Below are 25,148 nucleotides of genomic sequence, written 5' to 3'. Positions count from 1 at the left end.
AGTGGCTGACGCCTGTAATCCCTCCACTTTGGCAGGCCGAGGCAGGTGGATCACGAGGTCAGGAGATCGAGACCATCCTGGCTAACACGGTGAAACCCCGTCTCTACTAAAAGTAGAAAAAGTTAGCCGGGCGTGGTGACGGGCGCCTGTAGTCCCAGCTACTGGGGAGGCTGAGCCAGAAGAATGGCGTGAACCCGGGAGGTGGAGCTTGCAGTGATCCGAGATCACGCCACTGCACTCCAGCCTGGGCGACAGAGCAAGACTGTCTCAAAAAAAAAAAAAATCTATCTATATATATAGATAGATAGTAAACATTTTTCAAAGGATCATTATGAGGATTGAATAAGAAATTGCATTTGAAAAAAAACACTAGGGGCCTGGCACGGTGGCTCACACCTGTAATCCCAGCACTTTGGGAGGCCAAAGCAGGCAGATCACGAGGTCAGGAGTTCGAGACCAGCCTGGCCAATATGGTGAAACCCCCTTCTCTACTAAAAAAGTACAAAAATTAGCTAGGTGTGGTGGCGCACGCCTGTAATCACAGCTACTCAGGAGGCTGAGGCAGGAGAATCCCTTAAACCCAGGAGGCAGAGGTTGCAGTGAGCCAAGATCATGCCACTGCACTCCAGCCTGGGCAACAGAGAGAGACTTCATCTCAAAAAAAAAAAAAAAAACACCAAGTGTCTGCCACTTAGTATAATCATTCAAGTAATGTCAGCTATGATAATATGTGGACTTCACTGTGGAACTTAAAGAGGACATGTTCATTTCGCTGATAAGTATGTCCTTCGCCCCACTGTAGCATCTGCCTTGAGAATGTGCAGTAGAGCTACTCCTTAAAAAACTTTCCTGAGGATATTTGATCACAGCCTAAGGAAGAACTTTAACAATCGATGCTAGTTGACAGTGGTAGAGATGGTTGGGGAAGTAGAGGTGATTCCAGTGAAAGATTGAAGACCTTAATAAATGGTTGTCAGGAATATTGTATGGGGGAAGGGAGATGTTTCTGTTTCCTAAGATTTTTTTGCCCTTGGTAAAGTGTGCTCATGATTTTATGAATAGCATAAAATGAGGCTGGTGGTGAAATACCCCAACTTTCTTTTTTTTTTTTTTTTTGAGACGGAGTCTCGCTCTGTCGCCCAGGCTGGAGTGCGGTGGCACGATCTCAACTCACTGCAAGCTCCGCCTCGCAGGTTCCCGCCATTCTCCTGCCTCAGCGTCCCGAGTAGCTGGGACTACAGGCGCCGCCACCTCGCCCGGCTAGTTTTTTGTATTTTTAGTAGAGATAGGGTTTCACTGCGTTAGCCAGGATGGTCTCGATCTCCTGGCCTCGTGATCCTCCCACCTCGGCCTCCCAAAGTGCTGGGATTACAGGCTTGAGCCACCGCGCCCAGCCTACTTTCATGTAGACAATAACTTTGAACTTTGAAACAAAGAGGGAGAAAAGCATTGAATGTGCTGACTATGAACTGTCCTTTATACACATGAACACGTGAATACAATAGTGCTAAGGTGAGCAGTGCACAGCATAGTTGTTGAGTTATTTTTAGAAATGGCGAAAATAAAGCCACATGCTTTTACCCAATCTCTTTGGGAGACAAATGATCAGAAAGCAGTCTGCGAAAATTAGAAAGGATTGCTCTTCGAGAAAAACATAATTGGCACATATGAGGAAGATAAGCACACAGATTCAGTAGTATCATGTTCTAACAAGGCAACCTGTTTTAGACACTTACTATTATTCCTGGAAGTAATCTAGCTAAGTCTAGTTTGTCTGTTACCATCGTGTGCCTCTTTCACATCTTATGTAAATGTACTTTCTAATATTTGTAATGTATGTAATATTAATTTTAATTCTTTAATATTATTTTTAAGAAGAGATAGATAAGGAATAGCAGTCCTGAGGGATTTTACAAGGTCCCTTTCAACCTTTTAAAAACCTATAATCCTCAAGAAAATCAAAGTCCTAAGAAAAGATAATGGGAGGTGGGAAAAGAACAGTGACAAGGGGATTACAAACTGCGTATGCCAGGAGGCTGGGCGTGGTGGCTCACACCTGTGATCCCAGTACTTTGGGAGGTTGAGGTGGGTGGATTACTTGAGGCCAGGAGTTCAAGACCAGTGTAGCCAACATGGTGAAACCCCGTCTCTACTAAAAATACAAAAATTAGCTGTGCCTGGTGGTGCGCACCTGTAATCCCAGCTACTTGGGAGGCTGAGGCAGAGGAATTGCTTGAACCCGGGAGGCGGAATTTGCAGTGAGCTGAGATCATGCCACTGCACTCCAGCCTGGGTGATACAGTCAGACTCTATGGAAAGGAAAGGAGAAAGGAGAAAGGAGAAAGGAGAAAGGAAAGGAGAAAAAGAAAGAAACAATGTATGACAGGGCCCCATTTCTGCTCTTTGCTTGTTTTTCTTGCCACTATAGAATGAAAAGTCAAAAGGCAATTGACCATCAGTTATGAATATAGGAGCAGATTGTAGATATAAAAACAGTACTTAGAGCCAGGTGCAGTGGCTCACGCCTGTAATCCCAGCACTTTGGGAGGCCAAGGCGGGCAGATCCACTTGAGGTCAGGAGTTTGAGACCAGCCTGGCCAACATGGTGAAACTATGTCTCTACTAAAATTACAAAAATTAGCCAGAGTTGGTGGCACATACCTGTAATCCCAGCTACTCAGGAGGCTGAGGCAGGAGAATCACTTGAATCCAGGAGGTGGAGGTTGCAGTGAGCTGAGATGGTGCCATTGCACTCCAGCCAGGGTAACAGAGTGAGACTCCGTCTCAAAAAAACAAAACAACAACAACAACAAAAGAAAACCCCCCAAAAAACAGTACTTACAATGTGGTAAAGGGAGAAAAGAGAATACTTTTGCTTTTAAAAAGTAAAGTCAGGGCTTACTAAATGCCTTGCTAAACTGGATTTATGTTAGTATATAAGGTGTATAAACAACATGATTTGAAAAATGAACTTTAACTAGGTCTATTGTGATGATCTGTGCTTGTGTTCTAAGGAATTAGATTTTTAAGCAACACTTTATGAGTTGTGAAATAGAATAATTATAGATACTAATTGATGGAAACAGTCTTATCTATTTGGCACAATCATTTGCTCTAAATAAGTAGAGAATACAATATAATTTTAAGCAAAATTGTATAAACAAATAATAAGTAATATAGTAGTAGCTTCTTGAAGTAACCATGTTTATGTAGTTTATAAGGTTAGACATTATATATGATTCCCATCTTTTGCTCACATCTGTTTCATTTCTTCTGTGTAATTTTCTTGTGGTCTTATACAAAAGCTAATTTTCATTCTTTTAGATTCCATTTGTATCTTTTGTGAAATGATGATTAGGGAACAAAGTTGGTGTTATCAGACACACAAAAATATATGTGTATATTTATATATACATACATACACACACACACCTGTATAACAGAGGTAGTTAATATGCAGTATCTGAAATGCTTGACCCCAAACCATCAAACAATCCTTTAGGGGATAACTAATCTTATTTGTTAAAGGGATTCTATAATCACAACTCAGAAACAAATAGTTTTATAAAAAGTGTCTGTAAAAAAAAAAAAAATGTCTGGTTGCGTGAGAGGCTCACACCTAGTATCCTAGCACTTTGGGAGACCAAGGTGGGAGGATCCCTTGAGCCCAGGAGCTTGAGACCAGCCTGGGCAACATAGGGAACCCCTGTCTCAAAAAAAAAAAAAAAATTGCTAGGCATGGTGGCATGTGCCTGTAGCCCCAGATACTCAGGAGGCTGAAGTGGGAGGATGACTTGAGTCCAGGAGGTTGAGGCTGCAGTGAGCCATGATCACACCACTGCACTTCAGCCTGGGTGACAAAGCAAGACCCTTACTCAAAAAAAAAAAAAAAAAAAAAAAAAAGTTGGCTGGGCATGGTGGCTCTGAAATCTACTGTGTGCTAAGAAAACAGAAAATGAAGGCATGGAATCCGCAGGAAATCAAAATCTTAGTGTTTATTTCTTAGTATGAAGTTGGTGAATTATTGTTTTCTTTTCTCTGTGTGAGGTGAAGCCTGTGTGTCACACCCTCGTGCCATGGGTAACACCGCTGAGTAACTGATGCTATCATACATGTATATATCTGTATATATAAAATCACAACATCACACAAGTGGACAGCTGCAGCACTATGGTCTCTTTCTGGCAGGTCCCTGAAGGACAGTGCTGAAAAGATATCCGCACAGTGAGCAGAACTTCGAGCACCTGGTTGTTCATTTTGCTTCTAAGGAGAAATGACCAGATATGCAATTATATACCAATTTATGGGCTGTGGCCAATAGTTTGGCTGGAACATGATTGGAAAATTGGTGACAAAGAAATATGGGGAAGTGATCTGTGAATAGACCTCTCTGAATGAGCAAAAATAAAAGGTAAAGATATTTGTGTCCACATGAATTCTCAGCAAAGGGTGACCTCAATAGAGGGGTATTTTAACAATCAAGTGGTAAGATGACCCATTCTGTGGATACCAGACAGCCCCTTTCCCCAACCACCCTTGCATCCAGTGAACTCATAAGCAAAGTAGCCATGGTGGCAAGGATGGAGGTTATGCATGGACTCAGCAACATGGACGTCCACTCACTAAGGCCAACCTGGCTACAGCCACTGCTGAGTGCCCAATCTGCCAGCAACAGAAATGAACACTGAGCCTCTGATATGGCACATTTCCCCAGGGTGATCTGCCAGGCACCTGGTCGCAGGTTGATTATATTGGACAGCTTCCATCATGGAAGAAGCAGTGTTTTATCCTTACTGCAATAGACACTTAATCTGAATATGGATTTGCCTTCCTTGAACACAATGCTTCTGCCACAACTACCGTCCATGGACTCCCAGAATGCCCTATCCCCTGTCATGGTATTCCACACAGACACAGCACTGCTTCTGATCAAGGAATACATTTTATAGCCAAAGAGATGCAGCAATGGGCCCATGCTCCTGGAATTCACTGGTCTTAACCATGTTTCCCATCATCCTGGGGCAGCTGGGTTAATAGAATGAATGGTGTAATGACCTTTGGAAGTTACAGTGACGATTTTTTGCATGGCTGGTGCAAGGTTCTTCAGAAAGTTGTATATGCTTTGAATCAACATCCAGCATATGGTGCTGCTTCTCCCATAGCCAGGATCCACAGGTCCAGAAATGGAAGGGGTGGAAGGGGTGGAAATGGGAGTGGCACCACTCACTATTCCCCCTAGTGACCCATTGGAAACATTTTTGCTTTCTGTTCCCATGACTTTATGATCTGCAGGCCTGGAGGTCTTAGTTCCAGAGGGAGGAGTGCTTCCGGAGACACAACAATGATTCCATTGAACTGAAAGTTAAGACTACCACCCAGCCACTTTGGGATCCTCATGCCTCTGAATCAAAAAGCTAAGAAGGGAGTTATGATGTTGGCTGGAGTAACTGATACAAAATACTAGGGAGAAATTGGACTACTATTCCACAATGGAGATAAATAAGTGCATGTCTGCCAGGCGTGGTGGCTCACGCCTGTAATCCCAGCATTTTGGGAGGCCGAGATGAGCGGGTCATTTGAGGTTAGGAGTTCGAGACCAGCTTGACGTGCATACTGAAACCCTGTCTCTATTAAAATACAAAAATTAGCCGGGCATAGTGGTGGGTGCCTGTAATCCCAGCTACTCAGGAGGCTGAGGCAAGAGAATTGCTTGAAGCCAGGAGGCAGAGGTTGCAGTGAGCTGAGATCGCACCAATGCACTCCAACCTGGGCGACAGAGTGAGAGTCCGTCTCAAAACAAAACAAAACAAAACAGAAGTGTATGTCTGAAATACAGGAGATCCCTTAGGATGTCCCTTAGTATTACCATGTCCTGTGATTAAGGTCAATGAGAAATTACAACAACTCAATCCAAGTAAGACTGTGAATGGCCAATACTCTTCAGAAGTCGGTTTGAGTCACCTGCCACATAAACAACCACAATCAACTGAGGTTCTTGTTGAAGGTAAAGGGAATATAGAATGAGTAGTAAAGGAAGGTAGTTATAAATACCAGCTATGACCAGGTGACCAGTCGCAGAAATAAGCACTGTAACTGTGATAAGTATTTCCTCCCTGTTTTGTTAAGAATATGTTTGTGCGTCTATGTACATATATTAATATCTTTGTTTTCATTCTTCTCTTATTTCTGTATCATGTAACACAACATTTATTGACTTTATATCAGTATCTACAAGATTTATTGACTTTATGTCAGTATTTAAGTATTGTTAATTTTATATCATAGTATTTAAGTTATGGGATATCAGCAGAAGAGTAAACATCACCCAAGGACTTTACCTTGTCTTCTGGGGAAGGGACTAGAATGTTTTCTGTTGTACACAGAACAGGTGCATTATATTAGGTGGAATTATCACTTTGCTATTGTCTTTATTTGGAGATTAAGTGTGACACAAAGAGGTGTGTATGGCTGCCAAGTTGAAAGGGGAGAACTTGTGATGGTTAATTTTAAGTGTCAACTTGACTGGATTAAGGAATACGTAGAAAACTGGCAAAGCATTATTTTGGGGTGTGGCCTTGAGGGCACCTCTAAAGGAGATTGATGCATGAGTCTCAGTGGACTAAGTAGAAAAGACCCGCCCCCACTAATGTGGGGGCAGGTAGGTGAGGGGGGTAGTGTCTAGTCGCCTGGGGGCCTAGATAGAACCACAGGTAGGTTACTCACTCTCCCGGAGCTGGGATACATGCTTCTTCTCCAGCCTTCAGACATCAGGTTCTCCAGCCTTTGGCCTTTGGACGCTAGGACTTACACCAGCAGCCCCCAGATTCTCAGGTCTTCAGACTTGGACTGAGCCATGCTAGTGGCATCCCAGGGTCTCCAGCTTGCAGACAGCCTGCCATGGGATTTATCAGCTTACATAATTGTATGAGCCAATTCCCCTAATAAATCTCCTCTCTTCTCTTTCTCCATCTCTTTCTCTCTCTCTCTCTAGATATATCCTATTGGTTTTATTCTCTGGAAAACCGTAATACATACACACACACACACACACACACACACACACACACACACACACACGTAATCATAGAGATATGAAAGTGTAGTTTTGTATCTTAACTTGGCACTAAGCATTTGCACCACTTCCACATGTGCTGTGGCTTTTGTCATTTCTGACAACCTGATGGCCATTCTGCTATGGCTTTAAAATTACTTTGTCCGGGCCGGGCGCGGTGGCTCAAGCCTGTAATCCCAGCACTTTGGGAGGCCGAGGCGGGCGGATCACGAGGTCAGGAGATCGAGACCATCCTGGCGAACACGGTGAAACCCCATCTCTACTAAAAAATACAAAAAAAAAACTAGCCGGGCGAGGTGGCGGGCGCCTGTAGTCCCAGCTACTCGGGAGGCTGAGGCAGGAGAATGGCGTAAACCCGGGAGGCAGAGCTTGCAGTGAGCTGAGATCCGGCCACTGCACTCCAGCTTGGGCGACAGAGCAAGACTCCGTCTAAAAAAAAAAAAAAAAAAAAATTACTTTGTCCGGACAGGGGCTGCACAATAGGGACCCTTTTATCAAGTCCTTATCGTTGTGTAGAGAAGGCTATTTTGAGAGGATATAAAGGGATATAAAGTAGAAGGGGTTTGGGCTAAATGTTCATTCAGACTTTCTGGCAATACAAAAATGATAGAGAACTTCATGACTGCAAGACAGGAAGAAAACACTCTGTGAGGTGACCGTGTCGTCCCCTGGCAGGAGGAAAGATTCTGAAGTTCTTGAGGAAAGTTGATTGGATGACAAGAGTCAAACAGGTTACAATGGCATACTTTTCTATAAGGCAAATTCATATGATGTCATCCATAGAGAGGGTTTAATGTAAACCATTATGAAAGCATTTTATTTCTCAAGAACTTCCTGTGGGCTAGGCCCTCTCCTGGGCACCCGGGATGATGTGGCAAATAATGTAGATAATTATTCTGGCTAGGGGCAGTGGCTTACGCCTATAATCCCAGCACTTTGGGAGGCTTAGGCGGGCGGATCACTTGTGCCCAGGAGTTTGAGACCAGCCTGGCTAACACAGCAAGACCTCATCTTTGCAGATAATACAAATATGGCACACACCCGTGGTCCCATCTACTAGAGAGGCTGAGGTGGGAAGATTGCTTGAGTCTAGGAAGCGGAGGTTGCGGTGAGCCATGATTGCACCACTGCACTCCAGACTGAGGGACAGAGCAAGACCCTCTTAAACAAACAAACGTGATATCCCTACCTCACAGAGACTACTTTCTAGTTGGGTAAATCAATAATAAACGCAGAAAAAGTCACATAATAAAACTAATATGCAGATAATTGAAACAGAGTAAATGACGAAGAATGGCCAGCTACTGGCTACTTTTGGTCCATGGTCCACCGTGTCAATGTGATTTTTTTTTTTTTTTTTTTTTTGAGACAGAGTCTCACTCTGTCGTCCAGGCTGGAGTGCAGTGATGTGATCTCAGCTCACTGCAGCCTCCACCTCCCGGGTTCAAGCAATTCTCCTGCCTCAGCCTCCCAAGTAGCTGGGACTACAGGCGCACGCCGCCACGCCCAGCTAATTTTTGTATTTTTTTTTTTTTTAAGTAGAGACGGGGTTTCACCATGTTGGCCAAGATGGTCTTGATCTCCTGACCTCGTGATCTGCCCGCCTTGGCCTCCCAAATTTCTGGGATTACAGGCATGAGCTACTACTCCCAGCCTATAAGATATTTACTGGGAGATCCGAATGACAAGAAGGAGCCAGCTATGTGAGCATGAGGAGGAAAGCATTCCAGGTGAAGGGCACAGCAAAGGCGAAGTCCCTTGGGCAGACACTGGCTTCGCCTGCAAAGGGAACAGAGAGCACCACAGTGGTGCAAACCTGGAGGGAGGGGGAAGGTAGGAGGAGAGGTCAGAGGGGCAGGCAGCGACCTGATTAGAGAATGTTAGGCAGGTGAGAGACACAAATTGTGCTGCCTGACCTTCAAGGAACTCAAGGTCCAGAGAAACACCTGAGATTTAAATAACTAAACACACAAATTCCTGACTGAGGGATCCAATGCCTGGGGTGGGGGGTAGGGACAGGTTATTCTAAAGCATCAGCTGGGTGTGGGGCATTATTATAGGAAAACACGCCAGGAGAGTAGTCTGGGCCTCCAGAAGTTCCTTCTGGGTTTATTTTCTCCCAGACATCATAGAACTGTACAATATCAGAGCTGCAGAAGACGTTCCAGTACATTCCTCACTTGAAAAACTAGATAATCTAAATGATCAAACATGCCCAAGGCTGTACTTTAATGACATTAAGGCATAGCTGGGCCTGATTAGAAATGTCTGTAAGCTCACCTTTGCTTTTGGGAACGTGCAGTTACGTTTTACAAAATATAGACCACGCCATCCCTGAGTACAGCAACACCGCCCATCATGACATCCGTGTTAGATCCAGGGCTTAACACAAGGCCTGTCAAGAACCCATTCACATTACTGGGTACAAAATACAGCCAGATAGATGGAATAAGTTCTAGTGTTCTATATGGCACTAGGGAAATTAGAGTTAACAATAATTTATTGTATATTTCAAAATAGTTAAAAGGGAAGAATTGGCATGTTCTCAACACAAAGAAAAGATAAATGTTTGAGATGTTTGAGATGACGAATATCCCAATTATCCTAATTTCATCATTACACATTGTATACATGTTTCAAAATACCATGTAACCCCAAAATATGTTCATCAACATATATCAATACAATAAATCAATACATGAAAGAGGTGCGCCACAGAGATCTGAATGACTAAAATTAACAGAGGCCAGGCTCAGTTGGATCTTGTTCCTCTTCTCATTCCTGCAGGATAAGCTTATTGACCTAGAAAAAGCACAATAAGCACTGACTGGCCTCTGATCTTCTTTCAATGACTCCCTCCACCCTCTCAATAGGTCTGTATTTCTGTATTTGCCTTCTGTTGTTTCCTTGAGCAAGCACAAACTTTCTTGAGTTAGTTTTGGTTTGCTTTCTACTTTTTCACGCTAAACTTCAGTCTTTGCTGCAAACACTTGGTAAACAAGTCTTTATTCAGTAATCATGGCATTTTGTTTCTTGATACAGCACATTCAGGAGCACTGTCTGTGAGGGAGACTGAACGGAGGAGGGGGAGGTTGGAAGAACTAAGTGGATAATCGTTCAGGCCTTTCACAGAATTCCTATCACATAGGCTTCGCCTTGGCCCAGCAGATTAAGTGTCCCATACTGTGTAAGTGCCTTACTCACAGCCCATAATCGCTTGATGTATTATTGTTTTGATTCGTTGGAACCCTTTGCACTGTGCGACAGTGTTCTGTTTGTACTTGTGACGTGTGTAGGGTGGGGCTGGCAAATATACACAGATCATATTTTCTACTTAAAATTCCAACATGAGAGAGGCTTTTACTAAATTCTTTATTTCCTTTTTTTTTTAGATGGAGTCTCGCTCTGTTGCCCAGGCTGGAGTGCAGTGTGGCATGATCCCGGCTCACTGCAACTTCTGCCTTCCAGGTTCAAGGGATTTCCAGTTAATTTTTGTATTTTTAGTAGAGATGGGGTTTCACCATGTTGGCCTGCTGGTCTCGAACTCTTGACCTCAAGTGATCCACCTGCCTTGGCCTCCCAAGGTGCTAGGATTACAGGTGTAAGCCACCACACCTGGCCTATTTCCATTTTTTTTCACAACTTACATGAGGCAAGTATAACTCTCCCTGCTATACAGATGACAAGATTAAGGGTTAGAGAATACCTTGTCTAAAATTTCATAGGTATGGCTAGTCACGGTGGCTCACACTTGTAGTCCCAGCACTTTGGGAGGCTGAGGAGGGCACATCACTTGAGCTCAGGCGTTTGAGATCAGCCTGACCAACATGGTAAAACCCTGTCTCTACTAAAAATACAAAAATTAGCCAGGTGTGGTGGCGGGTACCTATAATCCCAGCTACTTGAAAGGCTGAGGCATGAGTATCGCTTGAACCTGGGAGGCGGAGGTTGCATTAAGCCGAGATTGCGCCACTGCACTCCAGCCTGGGTGATGGAATGAGACTCCATCTCAAAAAACAAAATAAAACAAAAAACTCACAGGTAGCAAGCCTCAGTCGTTGCCAACTAGACTGACATCCCCATAACTGTTTTTTCCATTGCTGGTTACTATTACATGTATCTTTTGTTGTTACAACTGGCATGCAGAGTTTACAGGGAACAGTCCTTAAGTCCTTAGGGGTGGCCCAAGCTTCTGTTGCCTCCTTCTAGATTGATTATAGGCTCAGAAATGGGAGAGACTTGGGCCGGGCGTGGTAGCTTATGCCTGTAATCCCAGCATTTTGGGAGGCTAAGGCGGGTGGATCACTTGAGGTCAGGAATTCGAGACCAGTCTGATCAACATGGTGAATCCCCATCTCTACTAAAAGTACTAAAATTAACTGGGCATAGTGGCACGTGCCTGTAATCCCAGCTACTCAGGAGGTTGAGCGGGGAGAATTGCTTGAACCAGGGAAGCAGAGGCTGCAGTGAGCTGAGATCACGCCACTGCACTCCAGCCTGGGCGACACAGTAAGCCTCCTCCGTCTCAAAAAAAAAAAAAAAAAAAACAAGCAAACAAACAAAAAAAGAAAGAAAGGAAGAAAGAAAGAGAAAGAAAGGGAAAGGAAAGGAGAGGAGAGGAGGAGTCGGAGAGACTTGGAGAGAGATTTATACTGAGCAAATTAAAGCTTTCAGGTTTCACTTTAGTTTGACAAAAGATGTCCACCAGAAATCCAGACTCCTTATTTACTATTGGCCCTTTGTAAATAAAGTGGGGGTGAAAGAGAGCCCTTTATATTGTCTTCGTGTCAGTTACACCTTTAATATGTGTGTCTTAGGAAGGATTCTGGCTGCTGGACTTATGGGGGAAGTAGATGCCCATGTAGGTTTACCTTAGAGAGAATGGAGAGGAGGCAGACCAGGCCAGATACGGCGAGAGACCTCTCACCCCAAAGCTCTCAGACCTGTTTCTTGTTTGAATGCTTGACATTTTATCATTGCAAATTAATTTTTTTGAGTTGAAAAGTGGCCTTTTAAAATGCAAATGCCTAACAGTAAAGGTATGTCAATAATATATGGCTTTCAGTAAGGCCACAGTCTTTTTTTTTTTTTTTTTTTTTTGAGATAGGATCTCACTTTGTTGTCCCAGCTAGAGTGCAGTGGCAAGATCTTGGCTCACTGAAACCTCCAACATCCTGGGCTCAAGCAATTGTCCCACCTCAGCCTCCCAAATAGCTGGGACTACAGGTGTGCCACCATGCAAGGATAATTTTTGTATTTTTTGTAGAGACAGGGTCTCACTATGTTGCCCAGGCTGGTTTCAAACTCAAGTGATCCTCCTGCTTCAACCTCCCAAAGTGCTGGGATTAGAGGTGTGAGCCCCTGCACCTGGCCACCACAGCCCTCTTGAGTTTACCAATAGTATTAAATGTTGACTTACAAATTTTTCCAATTTACTCTTCTGTCCAGACCAATGTATCATTTTCCATAATCATATGGAAAGTTCCCTGGACACCATTTTCCAGGTCAATCCTGAGAACCAAAAATAAAGTTGTCACATACATACGATTCCTTACCTATCATATTGCATTCTAGCTGGTGGTTTTTTGGTTTTTGTTTTTGTTTTTAATCATTGATTGGATTATAATAAATCAGACATTGACAATATTGCCAAGATGGAGATGGGTACGTTTTCAGCCTGAGAAAGATCTGTTGGTCTCTTGCTATCTAGATTCTCATTCCTCAGGTGAGGTGCAGTGGCTCACACTTAAAATCCTAGCACTTTGGGAAGCTGAGGCAGGAGGATCGTTTGAGCCCAGGAGTTTGAGACCAGCCTGGGCAACACAGTGAGACCATGTGTCTACAAAAGACAAAAACATTAACTAGGCATGGTGGCATGTGCCTGTAGTCCCAGCTACTCAGGAATCCGAGGTGGGAGGATCACTTGAGCCCAGGCGGTTGAGGCCGCAGTGAGCTGTGACTGTACCACTGTACTCTAGCCTGGACAACAGAGTGAAAGAGTGAAACTCTATCTCAAAAAAAAAAAAAAAAAGCTTTTCATTCCTCCCATGTCAAGGATTCCCACTGGCTTCTTCTCTTTAATTTATCCCCTGAATGACATAAAAAATTTACTACCAAATCATGTTCCTACCCTCCCATCAATTTTCCTATGGGCTTACTTTTTAGAAGGAACGGGTGTAGAATATTATCCCCTCTGTCTTGGAAAAAATATAAGCCCTGCATAAATGAAATAATTAGTTTTGTGGGTTTTAATAACTTTTAACACTATGATTATAGATAGTGTTATCTTAGTTACCTGCTGTATCACATTCTTATCTTTATGCATGTCAATTTTGACAATTATGAATATGGAAGGTAATAATTACTATACAACCTGTGTCTATAAATAGACATTTAAATAACCACCATTGCTAGTGACTTGTCTATCATAGCTATAATGAATAAACTCATTTGTCATCATCATTTTCTGTTGGATGAATATTGTAAAAAAAAAAAAAAAAAAAAAAAGACATGGCTTTGCTGACAACCTTCAACAAAAACTGATCCATTCAGTTTCTCTCTAGAGTAATAATTATGTTTTCTATAATTATAATAATTATGTTTTCTGGTATTTCTATGTGCTGTTTTGAGGGTGTTCCAGGGAAAGATTTGTATGTGCATCAAACAATGAATCAAAAAGTATGGGAACTTAAACTCTGCATAGGATTGTTCTATAATTGATGGTACTTTGAACAATATGAAACAATTATATTGCCTTGTTATCAATGGAAGATAACATGCACGGGGAATCATGAACATTACAGCTGATACATTTAAGAAGTGTCTTAAGAGTGAATATGGTTAAGTCCTTATAAAAATATTTTTCAAAATATTTTCTCTAATATGTTGAGAAATATCAGTAATTTATAAGCCTTTTAAAGTTAAATGAAAAAAGTTGTATCTTTGTGAAGCTCTCAGGTTTTAGCATTGATAGTCCATCAGACTATAGGGGAATAAAATCGAAGAGTGAAAAAAAATTTTTCTGAAGCATTAAAATGCACATGCACTGGGAAACATTTAGTTTCAGTGCAAGCTTTTTATCGTGGTCCATCATTCCCACTTGAGGGTTTTTGACTGCAGTTTTCCCAGCACCGAGACATAAATGTGAGACCATTCGTTTGGAGGAGTGGGGGAAGTAATTAGCCTATCTCATATCAAGCCGTCTATATTTTCTATGACTGCACGAGGCGTTGTAGAGAAATTCTCTGGACCAATAGAATCTCAGGAGACAAGTGGGGGAAGTCGCGTATACAGAGCAAGTTCTCCCAGAGAACTCGATCGCCCTCTAGGCTGCATTTACAAACAGTTCGCGAGGCTACTCTGACCACTTGGCCACCAGGGAGTAAGAGGAAAGGGGCCGGATTCCTCCCAGTAGGAGGACTATCTGGACCAAAGAAAGAGGCTGGCGACAGGAAGGAAGGACAGATCAAGCGTTTGAATAGCAGCTACAGGGCAACCTAAAGCCTGTGCAGTGTTAACAGGCGCGCGTCACAAACAGCTCCCCCGTCTCCCCCTCCCCCCAAGCACCCCTCCGCCGTGTGTCACCTTCCTGTTCGGAAGTCTTAGTAGGTTGCTGGGACAGAACAGGGGGCGCCTGCTCCACCCATCAGGTATCCGGTTGGAAGAAAAGCCAGTCTCAACAACTTGATTCTCTCGGTTAAATGATAAGTTTAGCCGACCATCCGTCTCCAAGTGCTGAACATTAGGGTAGGGGAGGAAGGAGCACATCAGACGTTCCCTTTCTTTTCCAACCACAAATCATACGGTTGCATCTATTCTCTATTCCGCGTAGAGCCTTCCGACTTGAATTCCACGTTCCTCCCGGAATGCATGCCACAGAGCCTCTTTGAGAAAATGAACCCTGTGCATGTGTTTTGAATTTTTTCTGGACTGATTTGTGAGGATAATCAGTTAAGTTACATTTCTTGTGTGTCGTGCTGGGGGTGAAATAAAGCTAGGACGCTGATGACTGTAATTTTCTGAGTGATGTTGCAATGGGGAGAATAAATGGCCCAGGGTTGAACTTTGCAGCTTGCTCCCTTCCTGTATTTAAATTGCCTTGATATAAAGTGGGGTTCATAACAGAACAGGGATAGCCGCCTCTGGCTCGTGCTCTCATGTCATCTCAGAGCTTCCAGCTTATCAGAGGCATGTAGCAGGGAAGCCTACTTCAGCCATAACTGAGCTCTACCTCCAGCCTCCAGAAGTAATCCCCAACCTGCATATCCTTGGGCAACCCGAAGAATGAAAGAAGCAGCTATAAAATCCCCTTTGAAAGGTTCGTACTTACAGTACTATATTTTGCAGATGCCTCAGAGGATTTGGGGTTACTTGACATGGGGAAGGCACATAAGGTGGGGTGTAGGAGAGGGTCTCTGGTTGTAGATTTCTTAATTTAATGTTTGAAAACAAACATGCAAAAGTCTGTGTGCAGGTTGATGTTTCTGGACAGCCTGAGCACAATTTGCTCTCTCAACAGGAGAAGGAACCAGGTGGGAGCAGGGCTAGGCTGAGCTAGGCTAGTTGAATGGTGGGACATGACGTATGGGTGGCATTGGCAATAACAAAGTCATATTTTATGACGATTCCGTGCAAAAGGAAGCAGACATAGGCCAGTTACTGTGATTTGAAATTGCCTAAACATTGCTTTAGGTTGGCATGTCAATTTCAGGTACTAGTAAGTGCTTTTTTTAATTTTATTTTATTTTTATTTTTTGAGACGAGTCTCGCTCTGTTGCCAGGCTGGAGTGCAGTAGCATGATCTCGGCTCACAGCAACCTCCGCCTCCCGGGTTCAAGCGATTCTCCTGCCTCAGCATCCCGAGTAGCTAGGACTATAGGCGCACACCACCACGCCTGGCTAATTTTTTCTATTTTTAGTAGACACGGGGTTTCTCCATGTTAGCCAGGATGGTCTCGATTTCTTGGCCTCGTCATCCACCTGCCTCGGCCTCCCAAAGTGCTGGGATTACAGGTGTGAGCCACTGCGCCCGTCCCCAGTAAGTGCTTTTTTTTAAGTGTGGGCATTAAGAAAACGTTCCCAGCCAGACTCCAGGAAAGAGAATGTGTTTCTCTTCTCTCGGTTTGGGACTGTTGCAACAAAGCAAACCAAGAAGCAGTTGAGACTAGAGATCACTTTAGGGCAAGTGGGGGTGGTTTTGCCTGCAAAACAAACCCCTGCCCAAGACCAAGGAAAAGGCGTTTCACATGCTATTCCTGGTTTGACAGCTGGTATTTCGGGACTGTGCCAGATCTAGTAGGCAACTTTAAAATGGCAGAGCCCTTGGCAGCAAGAGGTCATGGCAGGGCAGCCACCGCAGACAGCAACAGCAAGCGCCAGGTACCTGGCCTTGCGAATAGTGGTAACTTGTAACTGCCTGCTCTGGGCCCAATCGCTGCGCTCGCGGCTTCCCAGCCAGCACTGGCTCACGTCCCCGCGCCGGCGGTCAGCCTGCGGCTCCCAGACATCCCCCAGTCGCGGGGTTACTGGAAGGCACCGGCATCGCTGCTCTGCAGAGCCCGGGCCGCCGCCTCCAGCTTCCCTCCCTTCCCTGCCCTGCCTTCTGCAGCAGGGTCACCCGGCTAATCTTTCAGGATAAAGTCACAGTTTCTGTGGGACTCGAGAGAAAGAGCGAGGTGGCAAAACGAAGACAAGCCCTGGGGCAGCCTTGAGTTAAATCCAGGGAGGAGTAGGGATGATTTTAAGATCATGTATCGTGACCTGCAGGGTTTTCAGGTGGGAGAGCTGGAGAGAAGCAGGCCCCATAGAGGAATCGAGGATGCCCGGGTCACGCCAGGTCGGTCTCCGGGCAAAGCTACCCCCTCCTTTCGCTTGTTACCTCCTCACGTGTTCTTGGCATGGCAGAGATTAAAAATGCAAGGAAAAAAATTACATGCGGAACGGACAAAATGTTCTCAGAGATTACTTCAGAAAAAAAAAAGTGAAATGCAGATTGTACTTTTTCCTTTAGAGCAGAGACGACTTTTATTTCCGCCCCCTCCCCTCCACATTCCTGACCTCTCCCTCCCCCCCTTCCCTCTTTCTTTCCTTCCTTCCTCCTCTTCCAAGTTCTGGGATTTTTCAGCCTTGCTTGGTTTTGGCCAAAAGCACAAAAAAGGCGTTTTCGGAAGCGACCCGACCGTGCACAAGGGCCATTTGTTTGTTTTGGGACTCGGGGCAGGAAATCTTGCCCGGCCTGAGTCACGGCGGCTCCTTCAAGGAAACGTCAGTGCTCGCCGGTCGCTCTCGCCTGCCGTGCGCCCCGCCGCCCGCTGCCCGCTGCCCATGAGGGAGATGCAGGGCGCGCTGGCCAGGGCCCGGCTCGAGTCCCTGCTGCGGCCCCGCCACAAAAAGAGGGCCGAGGCGCAGAAAAGGAGCGAGTCCTTCCTGCTGAGCGGACTGGGTAAGCGCGGTCGCCGGCCCCTCTGGGGACTTGGCTCACTTCCCCAGAGCGGCTCGGCTCCTGCCCCGCTCGCGGGCTCGTCCGCAGGGGCAGGCTTTCGTCGGAGTTCTGGGAGCCGGGGTCCCGGCGGCGGGAACGGGAGGACCTGGCAGGCAAGGTCGCGCGCTTCGCCCTGCGCCCCAGAGATAAACCCCAGAGGGTGGCGCGCACCGCCGGCTTGGGCTGGGGAGGGAGGTGGGGGTCCGGCCGCAGGACGGCGCCAGGCCGGGGAAAGGGAATCTGCAGGGAGGGAGTGAGCGAAGCCACCGTGGCCGCCGCGCACCCGCCGGGAAGCGCCTCGGCGCTGCGACCCCGGCTTTCTCGGGCGGCGGAATAAATGAGAGGTGGAAAACTACCCTGGGCTCTCCGGCCCTCCCCGCGCCCTCCGCTGGCGCGTTCCCTCTCTCTTCTGCCTCGGGGGCCGATGGAGGCTGATAACGGCCCCGCGCCAGGCCCTCCCCGGACGGTCCTCGCGCCCCTGCCCGGGGCTCGCCCTCTCAATGGGGACAGAACCGCCCGCCACAGGCAGCACCGCTGCCAGCAAACCGCGAGGCGGTCCGGGCGGAGGGAGGGGCGAGGCGAAGGGCGGGGCCGCTTCTCATTGTCGCTCAGGCCCCGCCCCCGCGGCGGGGCCTCGCCTATAAGGCCGAGCGCGCGGCCCGGCGCAGCACACACCGAGCCGGTCTCCGAGCGCTAACGTCTTCCTGTCTCCCCGCGGTGGTGATGACGGTGAAAACCGAGGCAGCTAAGGGCACCCTCACTTACTCCAGGATGAGGGGCATGGTGGCAATTCTCATCGGTGAGTGCAGGAATCTGGCGGGACTTATGCTCCAGGAGACTCAAAGTGGAAATTTTTTGAAAGTCCGGCATCAGATTAGTGTATGTGGCTCCGGACGTTATGAAGCCGTCTAAACGTTTCTTTATTTCTCCTCCTTAATCCACAGCTTTCATGAAGCAAAGGAGGATGGGCCTGAACGACTTTATTCAGAAGATTGCCAATAACTCCTATGCATGCAAACAGTAAGTTTGACGGGATTTGAGGAAATAAGAATAACTAGTCTGGTTTGAATTTGCCAGCAGTAAACATTCTCATCACGGCGTTTATCGGGAAGGCGAAGACTTCTTCTGGGGTGGGAATCTCTTTTCTCCTTAAATTTTAATATATTAGACACATTTTAAACATTAAAGTTAATTTGCTGTTTTGGCTTGAACTGGAGATGTAAGATAAATGGTTCGTGTTGGCCGAATTCACTCCCTTTCTCCATGAGCAACAATCCTTATTTCTGTATTTAACGGGGTTTATTATTTTCTTTAACTGAGTAATATATTGGGGTATTTTCAGTTTAAACACCGAATTATCCGGGTAGAAGACGGTAGAGCCAGAAACCGACTTTTGATGTTGGTATGCCCCCTAGTGGCGAGCTGGATTCTGAATCGTGCCCTTTATTCCCTGCAGCCCTGAAGTTCAGTCCATCTTGAAAATCTCCCAACCTCAGGAGCCTGAGCTTATGAATGCCAACCCTTCTCCTCCAGTAAGTATTTTCTATGTGCAGTGCCTCTGTGGAGAACTGTAAGGGAGTCAGTTAGTATTCCTGCCTTAATGGTTTAAAATAGCATTTCTAGAATTTAGTATCAAAGCAGGAATGCTTCATTACTTTATGGCATAACAAGTGATAACAAATATTTAAGTATTCAGTCAGTATTATTTTATTTTTTCGTGGGCGTATTTTACCTCCAAAGTGGATTATTTTAAAAGGCATATTTCATTAAAAAGTTTTATCTGTCCGAAACAACATGATTGTGTGCAGTTTCCATACTCATTTGAAATGACTTGTGATGAAATGTAGTTTTGAATGTTTATAGACAGATGTATGGTCATTTGCCTCAGTCATTTGTAGATGTAACATCTTCTACATCGTTTATATTATAACTGTCTTCCTTTGAAGCAATGATATTAAGAGAAATCCTTTTCTTTTTTTCCTAGCCAAGTCCTTCTCAGCAAATCAACCTTGGCCCATCGTCCAATCCTCATGCTAAACCATCTGACTTTCACTTCTTGAAAGTGATTGGGAAGGGCAGTTTTGGAAAGGTAATTTCGAATCTGAAGATCTTTTGGTACACTTTCTTCATGTCCTCATTTTACATTCTCCCTGGATAAGGATAGAAAAATGATTTTTTTTAAATTGAAATTTCAGGTTCTTCTAGCAAGACACAAGGCAGAAGAAGTATTCTATGCAGTCAAAGTTTTACAGAAGAAAGCAATCCTGAAAAAGAAAGAGGTATGAGATGTGCTTGATGAGGTTGGCATTGGAGGTAGACACTCCTTGAATAATCTTGATCTTGGAATTTTGGTGCCAAGTTGAAATATGCCACTAAATCTGAATTGTCATTTTCCTAGGAGAAGCATATTATGTCGGAGCGGAATGTTCTGCTGAAGAATGTGAAACACCCTTTCCTGGTGGGCCTTCACTTCTCTTTCCAGACTGCTGACAAATTGTACTTTGTCCTAGACTACATTAATGGTGGAGAGGTGAGCAGGGGGAATAGAAGACGTCAACTCTTAGTGTCTCTGCATAGCCTGCTTTGTTTTAGTTTGAGAAGAAAGTTTTCAAAGATACTTGGTGGGGAGAATGTTACCAGAATTAGCATTTCCTTCAACCTATCAGGTTTATAGTTAATAGATTACTTGGGGCTGCTTCCTGCAGTTGTTCTTTTGCTGTATATGTCAAAACTAATTAAGTTCATTTGCAACCCAGCCTGACTTTGTTCTGTCTCTCGCAGTTGTTCTACCATCTCCAGAGGGAACGCTGCTTCCTGGAACCACGGGCTCGTTTCTATGCTGCTGAAATAGCCAGTGCCTTGGGCTACCTGCACTCACTGAACATCGTTTATAGGTAAGCCTGAGAGCTCTTAAGGCTACCTGTTTGGGTATAAAGGAGACATAGCACTGGCTCTTTCACAGGGCCTTAAAATAATTTGTGTTTATGTGCAACTTGGTTGCCTAAAACCAGATCCCCTAGCACGTGACCTGGCTTGACTTCGTGCCAAGGGGGAATCAGCCAAGTAGGATTGTGCCTAATCCAGAATAGATGAGAACAAGGCTCCCTTTTTTCTTCACTATACAACTACAGTGAACCTAAAATGCCTCTAATACCTTTAGCAATTATCTTTAAGAGGATACCTTAGGAAGTGAAATTAACTTGTGCAACTACTTTTCTATTCGCTTTTTTACAGAGACTTAAAACCAGAGAATATTTTGCTAGATTCACAGGGACACATTGTCCTTACCGACTTCGGACTCTGCAAGGAGAACATTGAACACAACAGCACGACATCCACCTTCTGTGGCACGCCGGAGGTAGGCGCCCTCTTGGTTTGGTGCCTGGTTTACCCCCGCCTTCCAGGAGAGAGATGTACAATCATGCCTTAAAGTACTAAGAGGAGTAAACTCCTTTCAGAAATTTCTTAGTACAATTCAGTGCAAATAAAATACATTTGCTGTTTGATGTAGCAAGAGAAATCCCAAGGCCTTCTGTTGTTTACTTAAAAGTAGCTGTTTGTAAGAGCTGCATCATAAAAATTTTCTAAATCCCCAAGTAAGAGATACCGAGTGCCCAGCAGTTTCCTAAATGTTAGTACACATAGGTAGCCAGTCACCCTCAAGAAGTCCAGCAGTTTTATCAGGAAGGAATCTAAAGATATATGTCTTCCAAGCTGGCTCTGGGTCTCTCAGCTTTTTCAAACTAAATGTGTGGTTGTGGGATTGCCTGCTTTCACCCGTTCTGAACTCTTGTTTCCCTGGTCTGTCTTTCAGTATCTCGCACCTGAGGTGCTTCATAAGCAGCCTTATGACAGGACCGTGGACTGGTGGTGCCTGGGAGCCGTCTTGTATGAGATGCTGTATGGCCTGGTGAGTGGCACTGTGGGAACCATGGAACACTACCTGCTCCCTACAATATTGTCTTCACACAGCCCATGCTTGGCCATTGTGTCTTGCCCTTATCAGTAGGCTTATCAAATGCAGCTAAGAGGCATATTGGTCATTTTATATGTCATAAGAATAATCGCTTACCTAGTTATTTTGTGCATTTCACATTTTACTAGGTAGGACCACACTTAACCTATGTGGTGGTGAAAAACTACCGCTTATTAACATTGCAAAGTAGATACTTAAATAGCAAAGGAAAAGAAAGCATCGAGGTGGGGAGAGCTTCTCAAATCGAGCCTAGTATTTATTGCAGTTTACATCTTTTTCTCTGCTGGTAATATATGCCATACAAAACTTCCAATTAAGCCTAAAGTAAATTTCCCCTTCTTTCAGCCTCCTTTTTATAGCCGAAACACAGCTGAAATGTACGACAACATTCTGAACAAGCCCCTCCAGTTGAAACCAAATATTACAAATTCCGCAAGACACCTCCTGGAGGGCCTCCTGCAGAAGGACAGGACGAAGCGGCTGGGAGCCAAGGATGACTTTGTGAGTGACGTGTTCCTGTTCTCTGGGGCCAGCGGGGACGTGCACTAGACCTCCCTGCCCTTATTGAATGCACCTGTCTAAGTTAATCTTGGGTTTCTTATCAACAGATGGAGATTAAGAGTCATGTCTTCTTCTCGCTAATTAACTGGGATGATCTCATTAATAAGAAGATTACTCCCCCTTTTAACCCAAATGTGGTGAGTATCTGTCTCTTCTAAGTACAGTGAAGCCCAAAGGGCATTCCTTTTAATTCAGGATTGTCTGGGGGAGGGTTGGAAGGAATACATTGGCAGATGTTTTCTCCGTAAACCCATTATTTTTCCTACATAAAAAGTACATGTTTGTGTCCCAACAAGGCTCCCGTAATTTTTAAGCACATTTATCAATAAAAGCATCAAAAGGCAAAAAGTGAACGTTATTTTTTTTTTTTTTTTTTTTTTTTTTTTGAGACGGAGTCTCACGCTGTTGCCCAGGCTGGAGTGCAGTGGCGCGATCTCGGCTCACTGCAAGCTCCGCCTCCTGGGTTCACGCCATTCTCCTGCCTCAGCCTCCTGAGTAGCTGGGACTACAGGCGCCCGCCACCGTGCCCGGCTAATTTTTTGAATTTTTAGTAGAGACGGGGTTTCACTGTGGTCTCGATCTCCTGACCTTGTGATCTGCCCGCCTCGGCCTCCCAAAGTGCTGGGATTACAGGCTTGAGCCACCGCGCCCGGCCACGTTATTCTTATGTTGAAACTGTGTGTAGCCTTTTGAGATTTTGTGCTTGAAATGGGTGATTATGGAAGTTGATGTAAGACTTAAACTTGGTATGTAAAGCCTGGTCAGGATTTCCCTGTCCTGTGTCCAGTGTGAGTTCTTGACAAGCGTGTTTTTCCCTTCCCCTCACAGAGTGGGCCCAATGACCTGCGGCACTTTGACCCTGAGTTTACTGAAGAGCCTGTCCCCAATTCCATCGGCAAGTCCCCCGACAGCATCCTCGTCACAGCCAGCGTCAAGGAAGCTGCTGAGGCTTTCCTAGGCTTTTCCTACGCGCCTCCCACGGACTCTTTCCTCTGAACGCTGTTAGGGCTTGGTTTTAAAGGGTTTTATGTGTGTTTCTGAATGTTTTAGTTAGCCTTTTGGTGGAGCCGCCAGCTGACAGGACATGTTACAAGAGAATTTGCACATCTCTGGAAGCTTAGCAATCTTATTGCACACTGTTCGCTGGAAGCTTTTTGAAGAGCACATCCTCCTCAGTGAGCTCATGAGGTTTTCATTTTTATTCTTCCTTCCAATGTGGTGCTATCTCTGAAACGAGCATTAGAGCGCCGCCTTAGACAGAGGCAGGAGTTTCGTTAGAAGGCGGACGCTGTTCTAAGAAAGGTCTCCTGCAGGTCTCTCTAGGCTGTGATGATGAATATTATGAAATGTGCCTTTTTTGAAGAGATTGTGTTAGCTCCAAAGCTTTTCCTATTGCAGAGTGTTTCAGTTCTTTATTTTCCCTTGTGGATATGCTGTGTGAACAGTTGTGTGAGTGTGGTATGCCTGATCACAGATGGATTTTGTTATAAGCATCAATGTGACACTTGCAGGACACTACAACGTGGGACATTGTTTGTTTCTTCCATATTTGGAAGATAAATTTATGTGTAGACTTTTTTGTAAGATATGGTTAATAATTAAAATTTATTGAAATGGTCTTGCAATGACTCATTCAGATGCTTAAAGAAAGCATTGCTGCTACAAATATTTCTATTTTTAGAAAGGGTTTTTATGGACCAATGCCCCAGTTGTCAGTCAGAGCCGTTGGTGTTTTTCATTGTTTAAAATGTCACCTGTAAAATGGGCATTATTTATGGTTTTGTTTTTTTTTTGCATTCCTGATAATTGTATGTATTGTATAAAGAAAGTCTGTACATTGGGTTATAACACTAGTATATTTAAACTTACAGGCTTATTTGTAATGTAAACCACCATTTTAATGTACTGTAATTAACATGGTTATAATATGTACAATCCTTCCCTCCTTCCATCACACAACTTTTTTTGTGTGTGATAAACTGATTTTGGTTTGCAATAAAACCTTGAAAAATATTTACATATATTGTGTCATGTATTATTTTGTGTATTTTGGTTAAGGGGGCAATGATGGGTTAGTTTAAAATTGAAAACCATGAAAATCCTGCTGTAATTTCCAGCTTAGTGGTTTGCTCCCAACAGCAGTGGTTTCTGACTCCAGGGGAGTGTAGGATGGTCTTAAAGCCAACCTAGATTCCAGGCCTTTTTAGCAGCATTTTATGGTGTCTGTCATTCATAAATCCATCCAAAGAAATCCTTTGCAATTTACTCATCTTGCAAGGATGGCTATGAAGTAATGCTTCCTGTATTTATTGCCCGTCCTGTGAAGTTGGACTATGTGTCCTGACATTTGGCTTGTCTTCAGTAACAGGTAATTCTTTCCAGAAATATTTGAAAGCCTGCTCTGGGCTGGGCTCTGTTCTGAGTGCTCAGGATATCGTAGTGGACAAAACAGGCAACTCTTCGCCCTTCCAGAGCCTGATGGAGGCAGACTTAAAGCAGTTTGTTGAGATGGAAATTGAGAAATAGTCTCTGAAGTTTGGGAGAATGCCACTCAAGAGGGTGAGAATTTTTTTTTTTTTTTTTTTTTTAAGACATGGTCTTCCTGTCGCCCAGGCTGGAGTGCAGTGGTGTGATCTTGGTTCACTGCAGCTTCTGTCTCCCGGGTTCAAGTGATTCCCCCACTTCAGGCTCCTGAGTGTCTGGGACTACAGTCATGCACCACCATGCCTGGCTAATTTTTGTATTTTAGTAGAGCTGGGGTTTTACCATGTGGGCCAGGTTGGTCTCAAACCCCTGGCCTGGCCTCAAGTGATGTGTCTGCCTCGCCTTCTCAAAGTGCTGGGGAGAATGTTTTAAATAAGTGGATATGTTCCCAAAAAGCTGACCTGGCTGGATATCTGGTTTCTGAGAGTACCTGGAGTTGACCAAGTCCACAGTGGGCTCAGTAAAGGGACCCTGAAGGAGCTCATCCCTGGCTTGGACTGAAGCCTTTTGAGCCAGTGTCTACCTAGCACCCTAAGGGCCCAGCAGGCTCTGGCTCTGGGGCTGTGTGGCAGAGC

At 44.8% G+C, this 25,148-nt stretch overlaps 1 protein-coding gene across 4 annotated transcripts in view; it reads left to right on the top strand.

Moving 5' to 3' along the window:
* The window catches only part of SGK1 (serum/glucocorticoid regulated kinase 1), a 153,776-nt gene extending 129,676 nt beyond the window's left edge, over positions 1–24,100 (top strand). The window contains exons 1-12 of one of the 4 annotated variants that reach the window (XM_002803888.4): positions 15,139–15,389; positions 18,497–18,572; positions 19,009–19,084; positions 19,537–19,641; positions 19,748–19,831; positions 19,951–20,082; positions 20,334–20,446; positions 20,787–20,910; positions 21,367–21,462; positions 21,874–22,029; positions 22,137–22,226; positions 22,918–24,100. In XM_002803888.4, coding sequence (XP_002803934.2) covers positions 15,356–15,389; positions 18,497–18,572; positions 19,009–19,084; positions 19,537–19,641; positions 19,748–19,831; positions 19,951–20,082; positions 20,334–20,446; positions 20,787–20,910; positions 21,367–21,462; positions 21,874–22,029; positions 22,137–22,226; positions 22,918–23,085 — 1,254 coding nt within the window. In that variant the 5' untranslated portion in view covers positions 15,139–15,355 and the 3' untranslated portion in view covers positions 23,086–24,100. Of the gene's footprint in view, positions 1–15,138; positions 15,390–16,914; positions 17,514–18,221; positions 18,352–18,496; positions 18,573–19,008; positions 19,085–19,536; positions 19,642–19,747; positions 19,832–19,950; positions 20,083–20,333; positions 20,447–20,786; positions 20,911–21,366; positions 21,463–21,873; positions 22,030–22,136; positions 22,227–22,917 lie in introns of those variants that run through there. The other 3 variants (XM_001102277.5, XM_015137409.3, XM_077999435.1) reach the window with 3 other exon arrangements.
* Positions 24,101–25,148: the final 1,048 nt, after the last annotated feature.

Source organism: Macaca mulatta, chromosome 4 (genome assembly GCF_049350105.2).
Source record: "Macaca mulatta isolate MMU2019108-1 chromosome 4, T2T-MMU8v2.0, whole genome shotgun sequence".
Classification (NCBI taxonomy): Eukaryota; Metazoa; Chordata; class Mammalia; order Primates; family Cercopithecidae; genus Macaca; species Macaca mulatta.
This window is presented reverse-complemented; position numbering and strand designations above follow the sequence as displayed.